We start from the raw sequence: 15878 nt of genomic DNA, 5'->3' as shown, positions 1-15878 counted from the left end.
GGTTCGAGAAAGGGGGAGACTTCATTTTAAGTAGAACGGGGAGACTACGGTGCGACCAGCAGTGGTGTGACATCATAAAGCACAACGTGATGCGAGTGCAGGGAAAGCAGTTGATTGGTGAGTAGAATAGGTGCATATTTCTAATCTTTAAAGTGAAAGTAAGGCCTTTAGTTTGTGATTCGGTCTCCATAAGACCACAAGACATAGGAGCAGAAGTAGGCCATTCGGCTCATCGAGTCTGCTCTGCCATTCAGTGAGATCGTGGCTGATCTGATAATCCTGTACTCCCCTTTCCTGTCTTTTCCCCATTACCCTTGATTCCCTCACTGATTAGAAATCTGTCTGTCTCAGCCTTGAATATACTTCACGGCCCAGCCTCTACAGACCTCTGCAGTAGATAGAAATTCCTCCTCACCTCTGTTTTAAATGGGCAACCCCTTACTCTGAGATTATGCCCTCTGGTCCTAGACTCTCCCACAAGGGGAAACAACCTCTCAGTATCTACCCTGTCAAGCCCCCTAAGAATCTTATATGTTTCAATAAGGTCACCTCTCATTCTTCTAAACTCCAATGAGTACAAGCCCAACCTTCTCAACCTCTCCTCATAAGAAAATTCCCCCATACCCAGGATCAACCTAGTGAACCTTCTCTGGATTGTCTCCAATGCCAGTATATCTTTCCTTAGATAAGAGAACCAAAACTGTTCACAGTATTCTAGGTGTGGTCTAACTAGTGCCTTGTATAGTTTTAGCAAGACTTCCCCATCTTTATACTCCATCCCCTTTGAAATAAAGGCCAACATTCCACTTGCCTTCCCTATTACCTGCTGAACTTGTATGGTAACTTTTTGGTGATTCATGCACAAGGACTCCCAAATCCCTTTGTGCTGCACCTTTTTCTCCATTTAAGTAATATCCGGCTCCTCTACTCTTCCTACCAAAGTGCATAACCTCACATTTTCACCTGATCGAACGCCTTTTGGAAATCCAAATATATTACATCTACTGGTTCCCCTTTATTTATCCTGCTTGTTACCTCCTCAGAGAATTCTAATAAATTTGTCAGGCATGATTTCCGCTTCATGAAGCCATGCTGACTCTGCTTGATTAGATTATGCGTTTCTAAATGCTCTGCTATTACATCCTTTATAATAGACTCGAACATTTTCCCAATGACAGATGTTAAGCTAACTGGCCTGTAGTTACCTGTTTGTTCTCTCCCTCCCTTTTTGAGTAAGGGTGTGACAATGGCAGTTTTCCAATCCTCTGTGACTTTTCCAGGATCTAAGGATTCTTGGAAGATTACTACCAGTGCATCCACTATCTCTGTAGCTACTTCCTTTAATATCCTAGGCTGTAACCCATCAAGTCCAGGGGATTTATCGGCCTTTAGCCCCATTAGTTTCCCCAGTGCTTTTTCCCTAGTGATAGTTATTGTATTTATTTCCTCCCCCAATTTTGCTCCTTGATTATCTAGTATATTTGGAATGCTGTTAGTGTCTTCTACCCTGAAGACTGAAGCAAAGTATTTATTCAACTCAATCTGCCACTTCCTGGTTCCCCATTATTATTTCCCCAGTTTCATTCACTAAGAGGCCGATGTTCATTTTGGCCCCTCTCTTCCTTTTTATATATTTACAGAAGCTCTTACTATCCGGTTTTTATATCACTTGCTAGTTTACCCTCAAAGTTTATTTTCTCCCTCTTTGGTATTTTTTTAGCCATTTTTTTGTTGGTTTTTAAATCTTTCCCAACCCTCTATCTTACCACGAACCTTTGTCACGTTGTTTCTTCTTTCAATTTAATACTATCCTTAACTTCCTGGGTTAACCATGGTCGGTATATCCCCCTCCTACAATCCTCCTTCCTCACTGGGGTATATCTTTGTTGTGAGGTCATGAACTATTTTCTTAAAACGTCTGCCATTGTTCGTCAACCAGCTTTTCTGCGCACCCCCTTTCCCAGTCCGTTCCAGCCAGCTCTGCCCTCATCCCTTTGTAATTACCCCTATTAAAGTTCAGCACTGACCCAAGCTTCCCTATAAAGATAGGGAAGTCTTGCTAAAACTAGACAAGGCACTAGTTAGACCACACCTAGAATACTGTGAATAGTTTTGGTCCCCTTATCAAAGGAAAGATATACTGGCATTGGAGGAATCCAGAGAAGGTTCACTAGGTTGATCCTGGGTATAGAAGGATTTTCTTATGAGGAGAGGTTGAGTAGGTTGGGCCTGTACTCACTGGAGTTTAGAAGAATGAGAGGTGACCTTATTGAAACATATAAGATTCTTAGGGGACTTGACAGAGTAGATGCTGAGAGGTTGTTTCCCCTTGTGGGAGAGTCTAGGACCAGAGTGCATAATCTCAGAGTAAGGGGTTGCCCATTTGAAACAGAGGTGAAGAGGAATTTCTTCTCTCAGAGGGTAGTGAATGTGTGGAATTGTTTACCGCAGAGAGCTATAGAGGCTGTGTTGTTAAGTGTATTCAAGGCTGAGACAGACAGGTTTTTAATCAGTCAGGGAATCAAGGGTTATGGGGGGAAGAGGCAGAAAAGTGGAGTTGAGGATTATCAGATCAGCCATGATCTCATTGAATGGCAGAGCAGACTCGATGGGACAAATGGCCTACTTCTGATGCTACGTCTTATGGAATGGGGCCTCCTCCTTTTCCTGTGTTACAGGCTCGAGGAGGGGGCTGAATGGGGCCTCCTCCTGTTCCTGTGTAACAGGCTCGAGGAGGAGGGGAGCTGAATGGGGCCTCCTCCTGTTCCTGTGTAACAGGCTCGAGAAGGGGGCTGAATGGGGCCTCCTCCTGTTCCTGTGTAACAGGCTCGAGGAGGGGGGCTGAATGGGGCCTCCTCCTGTTCCTGTGTAACAGGCTCGAGAAGGGGGGGCTGAATGGGGCCTCCTGTTCCTGTGTAACAGGCTCGAGGAGTGGGGGCTGAATGGGGCCTCCTCCTGTTCCTGTGTAACAGGCTCGAGAAGGGGGGGCTGAATGGGGCCTCCTCCTGTTCCTGTGTAAGAGGCTCGAGGAGGAGCGGGGCTGAATGGGGCCTCCTCCTGTTCCTGTGTAACAGGCTCGAGGAGGGGGGCTGAATGGGGCCTCCTCCTGTCCCTGTGTAACAGGCTCGAGGAGAGGGGCTGAATGGGGCCTCCTCCTGTTCCTGTGTAACAGGCTCGAGGAGGTGGGGGCTGAATGGGGCCTCCTCCTGTTCATGTGTAACAGGCTCGAGGAGGAGCGGGGCTGAATGGGGCTTCCTCCTGTTCCTGTGTAACAGGCTCGAGGAGGGGGGCTGAATGGGGCCTCCTCCTGTTCCTGTGTAACAGGCTCGAGGAGGAGGGGAGCTGAATGGGGCCTCCTCCTGTTCCTGTGTAACAGGCTCAAGAAGGGGGTGCTGAATGGGGCCTCCTCCTGTTCCTGTGTAACAGGCTCGAGGAGGGGGGCTGAATGGGGCCTCCGCCTGTTCCTGTGTAACAGGCTCGAGGAGGAGGGGAGCTGAATGGGGCCTTCTCATGTTCCTATGTAACAGGCTCGAGAAGGGGGTGCTGAATGGGGCCTCCTCCTGTTCCTGTGTAACGGGCTCGAGGAAGGGGCTGAATGGGGCCTCCTCCTGTTTCTGTGTAACAGGCTCGAGGAGGGGGGCTGAATGGGGCCTCCTCCTGTTCCTGTGTAACAGGCTCGAGGAGGGGGCTGAATGGGGCCTCCTCCTGTTCCTGTGTAACAGGCTCGAGGAGGGGGGGCTGAATGGGGCCTCCTCCTGTTCCTGTGTAACAGGCTCGAGGAGGGGGGCTGAATGGGGCCTCCTCCTGTTCCTGTGTAACAGGCTCGAGGAGGGGGGGCTGAATGGGGCCTCCTCCTGTTCATGTGTAACAGGCTCGAGGAGGAGCGGGGCTGAATGGGGCTTCCTCCTGTTCCTGTGTAACAGGCTCGAGGAGGGGGGCTGAATGGGGCCTCCTCCTGCTCCTGTGTAACAGGCTCAAGGAGAGGGGGGCTGAATGGGGCCTCCTCCTGTTCCTATGTAACAGGCTCGAGGAGGGGGCTGAATGGGGCCTCCTCCTGGTCCTGCGAGTGTCGTATGCCCACCTAACTGCAAAGGCGTGCGCAACAGTTAAATCAGATGCCAACTGCTTCCAACTAAGTAGTCTGGGATAGCTTTCCAGTGTTTTTCTCCTAACAAGGAGCCTTGCCCCTCAGGGAGAGTCTTGGAAATTGGACAGGTCTGATTTGACAGGACAGTTTGCATAGACGAGGTTTAGTATTGCCTTGAGTCTGGGTGATCCGGTTATTGTCTTATCAGATATTGCCCCTGAACATGAGGCACAGGCATAAAGTCACTGTGGGTGTATTAAATATATTCTGCCTACGCCCTGAAGAGGGATCTGAGAGAGAGAGAGAGACATGAGCAGGACCGCGGCGACTGGAATGTATGTCGATCGTCGGATTGGCATCTCCGCCGGCAGCCAACCTCCCCAAACCCCCATCCCTGTAGCTGTGAACAAATGAGGGAGACTTTCAGGGAAGCTACCATCAGCTGCTCCTTTCGAACGTGTGATGAGAGATGGTTGTTATGTTATTGTGATTATGTTTGCTGTGCAGAAAGCTGAGGGGGTGTGTGTGTTTGCCCAGGTTTAATTAAACAAGGGGAAGGTTTCTCGAGACAGCTTGTCCCCTAGGTCTAAGAGCCGAAAGGTTAAATGAGGTTAGGTTTGTGCATTTGTAATGAGTGGTTATGGTGGGTTTGAGTTACCAGTAAATAGGTTGGTTCTGAAATTTGCATTTTGAGAAGTTGGGAAATTGATTTTTTCAGCTGTCGAACTTCAAAAGGGGAGTTCAGCGATGACGAGGAAAGTTTGCATCCTGCAGGGGCTTCCATGAGACAACGGGGTGGGGGTGGGGGGTAGGTATTTTAAATTTTATTGACCCGAAAGCTGAGGCAGAATAGAAAACATGAAAGATTTTAATGCCCGGCGAGGTTGAGCTTCAGAGAGGCGCTTGAAGACCAGTGGAGCCCGAGCTGAAAGGAAAAAAAGATATTTGGGGCAAGGGACGTTTGAAGTGTTGAGAGTTGCTGCAGGGAAACCCGCTGTGCCTCGTTGTGTGCGCGCTGCTGAGAGCTTGGGAATGGGAAGCAGCCGCCCAATGTTAAAGCCAGGAAACAGTTTGCGTCTGAAGCTCCTTCTTGGAGTTCCGCGTCGGGACAGAAGTGTCTGAGAAGCCGTGAGGTGCACCTTTATTAAAGCGACCGCAATTCCTCGAGTTGGGTAATGTTGACTGGATTTTTATGGTTAAAAACCTACAAGGGGTTGTTAGTTGTTACGAGAAAGATAGTTTAATGGTGCGCTTTTGACCAAGCATGTCTTTTGGGAGCTGTTCTGTGAGCCTGTTTTAACGGTGTAGCTATTACCATGGGCGTTTAAGTACTTTTTCTTTGTAATAAGTCTTTTAATTTCTAAAGGTGTGACAGGAGTGCTATGCTTTGGAGGTCAGTAGCCCTTTTCCCCCACTTTTTCACGATAAAACCGGCTTCTGATCAGCAAGACAGACTTCACTCTGGGGCCTGGCCAGCTCAGCAATAACATCAGCTGCAGTCGTAACAGACAGCGTAGAGAATGTCTGTCGGCAGACAAACGTTTGGCCTGAACCACGCCCTCAGCACACGCTCGCTCGCTCGCTCGCTCACTCACTCCCACTCAACATGTGACCAAAGCCTTTGAGGTTCTCCCCCCCCCCCCCCCCCCCCCCCCCGCCAGGAGAGAATCCGTCTTCCTCCCAAACCCCTTGTGTTCTCTCCCGGGGAGAAGCGATGTGGGAGAAGGACAGCTGGACCGGGAGGCCCTAACCCCCTTTTCGATGACTCAGGGGGATGGGATGAGAGGAGGTAGGGCTGGGAGGAGGCTCGGGTGGCACACAAATGCTGGCGCAGACCAAAGGGCCTGGGGTATTCCAGAAAATTTGACACCCTGTCGTGTCAGGAGGATTATAGGCTAGTTCAAAGCGAGAGGTTTCTAGGAGCCTCTTAGACGAGGGGAGAGGGAGATGGTGGAAAAGTAGAGGAAGCAAATTGCAGGGCCACCAATAGGCATCAGGCGATGGGCTGCCCTGTAGTTGTTTCCCAGTGCGATGACTTGTCCGTACCCTCACCAAGTACCTTCTGTTCCCCTCTCTCTCTCTCTCTCTCTCTCTCTCACTCTCTCTCTCTGTCCCTCAGCTGATGAAGATGAAGATAAGGATGATGATTTTCGGGCTCCACTGTATAAGAACGTGGAAATCAAAGGCATCCAGGTCCGGATGAAGTGGTGCTCAACTTGTCGGTTCTACCGCCCACCCCGGTGCTCACACTGCAGTGTCTGTGACAACTGTGTGGAGGTAAGAGTGGCTCGCCCGTCCAGATTTCACCCTCCCCTCCCTGCAGGACCCGACCTCCGTCCCCACCCAAAGGAGCACGGCTTCTGTGGACATGGTGCTAGCCCACAAGGCAGCCCCTCCCTTACCAGGATAGGTGCCCGTCCACAGCCGACGTTCAGGCCAAGCCTGCGAGAGGTGCGGAACAAGCTGACATGTGGCGTACGTAGCGCATTCGTTCTCTGTGTCTGCTTTCCCACCCCCACCTCCACCCCACCGCCCGTAAACCCCCCCGCGGACATCAGTGCCAAACCTGCCGTGCCCCCTTCCCTACAACCTAACACCGCAAACTCAGCGGCGGGTTGGGGGGGGGAGGGGGTGCGGGGAATTATGTGTTAAGCAATGCATCGGACACGCTTACATACTCTTAAAGCAATGGGCTTCACCCAGCCACGTCTGTGTGTTACCCGGTTTAAACCGAAAGTAATTGTTTGCTTTGTTCTGTCAGAAGAGCGCTGACGCTCAACTGGCTTGTGGGTGCTCTTGATTCTAACTCATTTACTATTTCTCCCTCCCTCCCTCCCTCCCTCCCTCGCTGTATTCTTCACAGGAGTTTGACCATCATTGTCCGTGGGTGAACAACTGCATCGGGCGGAGGAACTACCGCTACTTCTTCCTCTTCCTCCTCTCGCTCACCACCCACATCATCGGGGTCTTTGGCTTTGGCCTCCTCTACGTGCTGAACCACGTCAACGAGCTGTCCAAGGTGCACACCACCGTCACGTATCCTTGCTGTGTATCTCCCTGCCGGGAGCTGCCCTGTCCCGAGGTCCCGCTTCCCGCTCCCTTCTCCTCATTTTCCACCGCCCCCCCCCCCCACCCCCCCCCGCCTCGGAGATGCTGTGACGGGCGGGAGCTGTGACCCAGCAGGAATGTGTCAGCACTTCTTGTGGGTTCACAGCCCCTCCCCCGCCCCCTACCCCCCTCCCCCGCCCCCTACCCCCTCCCCCGCCCCCTACCCTGTCTCTTCCTACCCCCCTCCCCCGCCCCCTACCCCCCCTCCCCCGCCCCCTACCCCCCTCCCCCGCCCCCTACCCTGTCTCTCCCTACCCCCCTCCCCCGCCCCCTACCCCCCTCCCCCCGCCCCCTACCCCCTCCCCCGCCCCCTACCCTGTCTCTCCTACCCCCCTCCCCCACCCCCTACCCCCCTCCCCCCCCGCCCCCTACCCTGTCTCTCCCTACCCCCCTCCCCCGCCCCCTACCCTGTCTCTCCCTACCCCCCTCCCCCGCCCCCTACCCCCCTCCCCCGCCCCTACCCCCCTCCCCCGCCCCCTACCCCCCTCCCCTACCCTGTCTCTCCCCGCCCCCTACCCCCCTCCCCCCGCCCCTACCCCCCTCCCCCGCACCCTACCCCCCTCCCCTACCCCCCTCCCCCGCCCCCTACCCTGTCTCTCCCCGCCCCCTACCTCCCTCCCCCGCCCCCTACCCCCCTCCCCCGCCCCCTACCTCCCTCCCCCGCCCCCTACCCCCCTCCCCCGCCCCCTACCCCCCTCCCCCGCCCCCTACCCTGTCTCCCCCCGCCCCCTACCCCCCTCCCCCGCCCCCTACCCCCCTCCCCGCCCCCTACCCCCCCTCCCCGCCCCCCTACCCCCCTCCCCCGCCCCCCTACCCCCCTCCCCCGCCCCCTACCCTGTCTCCCCCCGCCCCCTACCCTGTCTCCCCCCGCCCCCTACCCTGTCTCCCCCCGCCCCCTACCCTGTCTCCCCCCGCCCCCTACCCTGTCTCCCCCCGCCCCCTACCCCCCTCCCCCCGCCCCCTACCCCCCTCCCCCGCCCCCTACCCCCCTCCCCCGCCCCCTACCCCCCTCCCCCGCCCCCTACCCTGTCTCCCCCCGCCCCCTACACCCCTCCCCCGCCCCCTACCCCCCTCCCCCGCCCCCTACCCCCCTCCCCCGCCCCCTATACCCCTCCCCCGCACCCTACCCCGTCTCTCCCCACCCTCATCCCCTCCCCCGCCCGCACCCCCTCCCCCGCCCGCACCCCCTCCCCCGCCCGCACCCCCTCCCCCGCCCGCACCCCCTCCCCCGCCCGCACCCCCTCCCCCGCCCTCACCCCCTCCCCTGCCTCTCCCCACCCGAACCCCCTCCCCCGCCCGCACCCCCTCCCCCGCCTCTCCCCACCCGAACCCCCTCCCCCGCCCTCACCCCCTCCCCCGCCCTCACCTCCTCCCCCGCCTCTCCCGCCCTCACCCCCTCCCCCGCCCTCACCCCCTCCCCCGCCCTCACCCCCTCCCCCGCCCTCACCTCCTCCCCGCCTCTCCCGCCCTCACCCCCTCCCCCGCCCTCACCCCCTCCCCCACCCGCAGCCCCTCCCCCACCCTCACCCCAACCGCCCCGCCTCTCCCCGCACTCACACCCTCCCCCGCCCTCACCCCCTCCCCCGCCCTCACCCCCTCCCCCACCCGCAGCCCCTCCCCCGCCCGCACCCCCCCCCCGCCCGCACCCCCTCCCCCGCCCGCACCCCCTCCCCCGCCCGCACCCCCTCCCCCGCCCGCACCCCCTCCCCCGCCCGCACCCCCTCCCCCGCCCTCACCCCCTCCCCCGCCCTCACCCCCTCCCCCGCCCGCACCCCCTCCCCCCGCCCGCACCCCCTCCCCCGCCCTCACCCCCTCCCCGCCTCTCCCCCTCCCCCGCCCTCACCCCCTCCCCCACCCGCAGCCCCTCCCCCACCCTCACCCCAACCGCCCCGCCTCTCCCCGCCCTCACCCCCTCCCCCACCCGCAGCCCCTCCCCCGCCCTCACCCCCTCCCCCGCCCTCACCCCCTCCCCCGCCCTCACCCCCTCCCCCGCCCGCACCCCCTCCCCCACCCGCACCCCCTCCCCCACCCGCACCCCCTCCCCCGCCTCACCCCCTCCCCCACCCGCACCCCCTCCCCCGCCCTCACCCCCTCCCCGCCTCTCCCCCTCCCCCGCCCTCACCCCCTCCCCCACCCGCACCCCCTCCCCCACCCGCAGCCCCTCCCCCGCCCTCACCCCCTCCCCCGCCCTCACCCCCTCCCCCGCCTCTCCCCACCCGCACCCCCTCCCCCGCCTCTCCCCACCCGCACCCCCTCCCCCGCCTCTCCCCACCCGCACCCCCTCCCCCGCCTCTCCCCACCCGCACCCCCTCCCCCGCCTCTCCCCACCCGCACCCCCTCCCCCGCCTCTCCCCACCCGCACCCCCTTCCCCGCCTCTCCCCACCCGCACCCCCTTCCCCACCTCTCCCCCTCCCCCTCCTTTCCCTGCCCTCTCCCCCTCCCCGCCTCTCCCCACCCGCACCCCGTCCCCCGCCTCTGCGCCCATTTCCCCCTCCCCCATCTCTCCCAGCCCCCTCCCCTACCTCGCAGCGGCTGCACCCGTGCGCTTTCCACTTCAGCTCTCGTCCAGTACCATTCCAATGGGGGTAAACCCTCCGAGAGTATTCGGGGGAGCTCACTCCTGATTATTCAAACGCTAAAGCCCTCAACGTGGTGCAATCCTTGTTTAATGGAATACAGGACGTTACAGAGAGCATTAGAAGCGGGGCTGTCAGAGCCAGGGGCACATGACAAAAGCACCGGATCCTGAGTCACCTTTAGCCCCTGCTGGAGCTTCACCTTCTACAGACCTGACATGATGTTTAAAATTTAACGTGAGAAGTGGAGCACACTGGCTCTACCTGACAGCAGGCATGTGCAACTTGTATTTCAGAGGGAAATCCTTACGCCCCCCCCCCGTGTCTTCCACACTCCTCTGTTCATTTTATAAAAAAATAAACAATCCCCTGTGCCCTGTCCACCATCGGCGGGTAGAGCTGCCCTCCCTCCACTCTACCTGGGGGCTGGGGGGCACCGGAGGGTGAAAAGACTGCGGCTGCCCCCACCCCCCCCCTCATTCAGCCCCTCGAGCCTGCCCTGCCAGTCAACGAGACCCCTGTGACCTACCTCCATATCCCTGAATCCCATCGGATAACAAAAACCCATCGATCTGGGATTTAAAACGGACAATCGATCCGGCGTCGATTGCCGTTTGCGGGGGAGAGAGAGTTCCAAACTTCCGCCTCCCTCTTGTGTGGAGACGTGTTTCCTAATGTCACTCCGGGAAGGTCAAGCTCGGATTTATCAGACTCTGACCCCCCCCCCCACCCCCCAACACCCTTACTTCTCGACTCCCCAACCAGCGGGAATAATTTCTCTCTCTCTCTCTACGTTTTTTGTTTCCCTTACCATCTTGAAAAGTAGGGAGGAGAGACTCAGTTTGTGTAGCCTCTCCTCGTGATTTAAACCCGGTAAATCAAAGTCACGCTCCTTCCGAGGGCAGCATCTCCTTCCCAAGGACGTGGGCTTCGCTGGCCAGGCTAGCCCATCCCTCCCTAATCGCCCTTCTTCAGAGGGCATTAAAGAGTCAACTGCCTCACTGTGGGTCAGGAGTCACATGTGGGCCAAAGCAGGTAAGGAAGGCGTCAGTGACCCAGATGGGTGGTTTCATGGTCATCGATACATTTTAATTCCAGTTTTTTTATTGTTCTTCCTTCCGACAGTGCAGCAGATTCCAACATCTGCTGTGGCAGGATCCGAACCCGGGTCCCCAGGGCATTACCCTGGGTCTCTGGATCGCTAGTCCAGCGACAAAGACGCTACGCCACTGCCTCCCCCTTTGTCCTCTCTAGAGGGGGGCGCGGGATTGGAGGTTCCAGAGATAGGGAGGGTCGTAGGGGCTGGAGGAGGTTCCAGAGATAGGGAGGGGTGTAGGGGCTGGAGGAGGTTCCAGAGTTAGGGAGGGGTGTAGGGGCTAGTGGACGTTACAGAGATAGGGAGGGGTGTAGGGGCTGGAGGAGGTTACAGAGATAGGGAGGGGTGTAGGGGCTGGAGGAGGTTACAGAGATAGGGAGGGGTGTAGGGGCTGGAGGAGGTTACAGAGATAGGGAGGGTTGTAGGGGCTGGAGGAGGTTACAGAGATAAGGAGGGTCGTAGGGGCTGGAGGAGGTTACAGAGATAGGGAGGGGTGTAGGGGCTGGAGGAGGTTCCAGAGATAGGGAGGGGTGTAGGGGCTGGTGGAGGTTACAGAGATAGGGAGGGGTGTAGGGGCTGGAGGAGGTTACAGAGATAGGGAGGGGTGTAGGGGCTGGAGGAGGTTACAGAGATAGGGAGGGTTGTAGGGGCTGGAGGAGGTTACAGAGATAATGAGGGTCGTAGGGGCTGGAGGAGGTTACAGAGATAGGGAGGGTTGTAGGGGCTGGAGGAGGTTACAGAGATAGGGAGGGTTGTAGGGGCTGGAGGAGGTTACAGAGATAGGGAGGGTTTTAGGGGCTGGAGGAGGTTACAGAGATAGGGAGGGTTGTAGGGGCTGGAGGAGGTTACAGAGATAGGGAGGGGTGTAGGGGCTGGAGGAGGTTACAGAGATAGGAGGGTTGTAGTGGCTGGAGGAGGTTACAGAGATAGGGAGGGGTGTAGGGGCTGGAGGAGGTTACAGAGATAGGGAGGGGTGTATGGGCTGGAGGAGGTTACAGAGATAGGGAGGGGTGTAGGGGCTGGAGGAGGTTACAGAGATAGGGAGGATTGTAGGGGCTGGAGGAGGTTACAGAGATAGGGAGGGGTGTAGGGGCTGGAGGAGGTTACAGAGATAGGGAGGGTTGTAGTGGCTGGAGGAGGTTACAGAGATAGGGGTGTAGGGGCTGGAGGAGGTTACAGAGATAGGGAGGGGTGTAGGGGCTGGAGGAGGTTACAGAGATATGGAGGGGTGTAGGGGCTGGAGGAGGTTACAGAGATAGGGAGGATTGTAGGGGCTGGAGGAGGTTACAGAGCTAGGGAGGGGTGTAGGAGCTGGAGGAGGTTACAGGGATAGGGAGCGTTGTAGTGGCTGGAGGAGGTTACAGAGGTAGGGAGGAGTGTAGGGGCTGGAGGAGGTTACAGAGATAGGGAGCATTACCCTGGGTCTCTGGATTTCTAATCCAGCGACAATGCCGCTACGCCACCACCTTCCCCTATCCTCTCTCGTTGGGCGGGGCGGGGGAGGGGATTGGACATTCCAGGTCTTTTTTCTTCACACACCAGACAGAACCCAGCGTGTGTAAATGTTGATAACCTCACTTCCCACCTCCCCAGTGTGGTCCTCGACTGGACAGGTTGACTCGTATGCCGTACAGAAACTCCGGGGGGGCCGGTGGCGTGGGGTCTGTTGTTTGAACAATGTTTCTGTGCACGTGTCTCTCTCTCTCTCTCTCTCTCTATCTTTCCTTTGACTCCCAAGACACAGTATGGCGGTCATGTGTGTGGCGGGCTTGTTCTTCATCCCTGTGGCTGGTCTGACCGGGTTCCACATCGTGCTGGTCGCGAGGGGAAGGACAACAAACGAGCAGGTAGGGTATCCATGCCAGTATGCTTCTTGCCTTTCAGCAGCCTCCCTGTCATATTGCCCCCATGTGAGAGATTCCAGCTGGCCAAGTGAGGGCATCCCGGGAAATCCTGATCCAGGACGCGCTCTGGGGCAGGATGTTAACCGGGAGCAGCTGATTTTCCCGCGTCAATCTTTGCTTCTCCGGAATCTGGGATGGGATGTGGGCTCAGGGGCAGGAGAGACTCCTTGACCTGCCCACAGCAGCTCTCTTCCGGGCTTTCCGGAGGCTTGAGGCCCTAAACCAACATGCTCAGTTCAGCACCGAGTGGTATGTGTCAAGGACAGAAGCTCAGGGTCACCGGAGGAGCTCGTAAAGTCCAGGGCCTTTCAGATTCAAACGAGCATTCATGGCCAAAGATATTGAATTGGACGTTTGTCACAAATTTTTTTTGTTCACCCGAGGGTGCTTAAGGAGGCAGGGTTAAAATGGAGGAATGGAGTTTAAAGCTGCAGATCAACCGGGATTGAATCAAGTGGCAGAATGGGCTCAAGGTGGGCTGAATGGGGCCTCCTCCTGTCCCTGTGTAACAGGCTCGAGGAGGGGGGCTGAATGGGGCCTCCTCCTGTCCCTGTGTAACAGGCTCGAGGAGGAGGGGGGCTGAATGGGGCCTCCTCCTGTCCCTGTGTAACAGGCTCGAGGAGGGGGCTGAATGGGGCCTCCTCCTGTTGCTGTGGAAACCAGAGGAGCCATGGTGGCCGGGGGTCGGGGGGGTGGTGGCTAAAGGCACAATGGATGGGAGAGTTTTGGGAATGTTTCGGGAAGAGGGCGGCAAGGGGTTTGGGAAAGGGATCGGTCCAACGTTATAGGAACATGGTGATGGAATGCCAAGCGTTGATGGGGTAGTGCACGGAGACAAAGTGGACAAGAGTTGAGGGGGTTACAACCATCCCAACGGCCCAGGTCACATTGTGCTGATCATCTGTCTGTGTGTTCCCACAACTAAATGCTCCTCCCTTGTTGCAGGTTACAGGGAAGTTCCGGGGTGGTGTGAATCCCTTCACGCAGGGCTGTTGGATGAATATCTCTTATGTACTGTGCAGTTCACAAGCACCCAGGTAAGAGGCTACTACAGCATCTCATCATCCCACTCCTCATACCATCCAGCACCCATTAAATTGCTGTACTTTATATCCTGCTAGCACAGATGAATGACTTGTATTTTTACCGTGCTGTTCACTATCTCTGGACATCCCAACACACTTTACACATATTGAAGTTTAGTTGAATGTAAAGTATGAGAAGCTGCAGCTAATTTCAGCCCTGCTGATGTCCGCAGGGCAGCATGACTACCCCACTGACTTCCACAGCTTTCCCCCACTAACGTGCGTTTTGACATTGTGTCCCTGCTAGGTATATCAGTCGAGAGAAGAGGGAGTTCCATACTCCTGTCCAGACTCCCTTCCTTCGACCCTTGGTTTCCGACACAGAGGTCACCATGAAGCTAATGGACAATGGGATTCAAACAAACCTCAAGAGGACAAGGGTGAGAGGACACGGCCAGCTGGAGCTAATATAAGGAGGAGCTGGTGTCTGAGAGTGTCGGACAGAGTGTGACGCTAGGAGTGTGAGGGTGTTGGATACACTGTGACACTGGGAGTGTGAGGGTGTCGGACAGAGAGTGACACTGGGAGCGTGAGGGTGTAGGACATAGTGTGACGCTAGGAGTGTGAGGGTGTTGGACACACTGTGACACTGGGAGTGTGAGGGTGTCGGACAGAGAGTGACACTGGGAATGTGAGGGTGTCGGACAGAGTGTGACACTGGGAGTGTGAGGGTGTCGGACAGAGTGTGACACTGGGAGTGTGAGGGTGTTGGCCACACTGTGACACTGGGAGTGTGAGGGTGTCGGAAGGAACGTGACACTGGGAGTGTGAGGGTGTCGGACACACTGTGACACTGGGAGTGTGAGGGTGTCGGACACACTGTGACACTGGGAGTGTGAGGGTGTCGGACACACTGTGACACTGGGATTGTGAGGGTGTCGGACACACTGTGACACTGGGATTGTGAGGGTGTCGGACACAGTGACACTGGGAGTGTGAGGGTGTCAGACACACTGTGACACTGGGAGTGTGAGGGTGTCGGACACTGTGACACTGGGAGTGTGAGGGTGTCGGAAGGAATGTGACACTGGGAGAGTGAGGTTGTCGGACACTGTGACACTGGGAGTGTGAGGGTGTAGGACACACTGTGACACTGGGAGTGTGAGGGTGTAGGACACACTGTGACACTGAGAGCGTGAGGGTGTCGGAAGGAACGTCACACTGGGAGTGTGAGGGTGTTGGAAGGAACGTGACACTGGGAATGTGAGGGTGTCGGACACACTGTGACACTGGGAGTGTGAGGGTGTCGGACACACTGTGACACTGGGAGTGTGAGGGTGTCGGACACTGTGACACTGGGGGTGTGAGGGTGTCAGACGCTGTGACACTGGGGGTGTGAGGGTGTCGGACACTGTGACACTGGGAGTGTGAGGGTGTAGGACACTGTGACACTGGGAGTGTGATGGTGTCGGACACTGTGACACTGGGAGCATGGGGGTGTCGGACAGAGAGTGACACGGGGAGTGTGAGGGTGTCGGACACTGTGACACTGGGAGTGTGAGGGTGTCGGACAGAGAGTGACACTGGGAGCGTGAGGGTGTAGCACATAGTGTGACGCTAGGAGTGTGAGGGTGTTGGACACACTGTGACACTGGGAGTGTGAGGGTGTCGGACAGAGAGTGACACTGGGAGCGTGAGGGTGTAGGACATAGTGTGACGCTGGGAGTGTGAGGGTGTAGGACACACTGACACTGGGAGTGTGAGGGTGTCGGACAGAGTGTGACACTGGGAGTGTGAGGGTGTCGGACAGAGTGTGACACTGGGAGTGTGAGGGTGTTGGCCACACTGTGACACTGGGAGTGTGAGGGTGTCGGAAGGAACGTGACACTGGGAGTGTGAGGGTGTCGGACAAACTGTGACACTGGAGTGTGAGGGTGTCGGACACACTGTGACACTGGGAGTGTGAGGGTGTCGGACACACTGTGACACTGGGAGTGTGAGGGTGTCGGACACACTGTGACACTGGGATTGTGAGGGTGTCGGACACAGTGACACTGGGAGTGTGAGGGTGTCAGACACAC

At 57.4% G+C, this 15878-nt stretch overlaps 1 protein-coding gene across 1 annotated transcript in view; it reads left to right on the top strand.

Moving 5' to 3' along the window:
• LOC121269412 (palmitoyltransferase ZDHHC5-like) overlaps positions 1 to 15878 on the top strand; it is a 215017-nt gene that overhangs the window by 40238 nt on the left and 158901 nt on the right. The window contains exons 3-7 of the mRNA XM_041174026.1: positions 6207 to 6364; positions 6951 to 7123; positions 12613 to 12715; positions 13718 to 13809; positions 14105 to 14237. Of these exons, the coding sequence (XP_041029960.1) occupies positions 6207 to 6364; positions 6951 to 7123; positions 12613 to 12715; positions 13718 to 13809; positions 14105 to 14237 (659 nt within the window). The remainder of the gene's footprint in view (positions 1 to 6206; positions 6365 to 6950; positions 7124 to 12612; positions 12716 to 13717; positions 13810 to 14104; positions 14238 to 15878) is intronic.

The sequence above is a fragment of the Carcharodon carcharias genome, chromosome 24 (assembly GCF_017639515.1).
Source record: "Carcharodon carcharias isolate sCarCar2 chromosome 24, sCarCar2.pri, whole genome shotgun sequence".
Classification (NCBI taxonomy): domain Eukaryota; kingdom Metazoa; phylum Chordata; class Chondrichthyes; order Lamniformes; family Lamnidae; genus Carcharodon; species Carcharodon carcharias.
The sequence above is the reverse complement of the archived record's forward strand: the minus strand, read 5'-3'. Positions and strand labels throughout refer to the sequence as shown.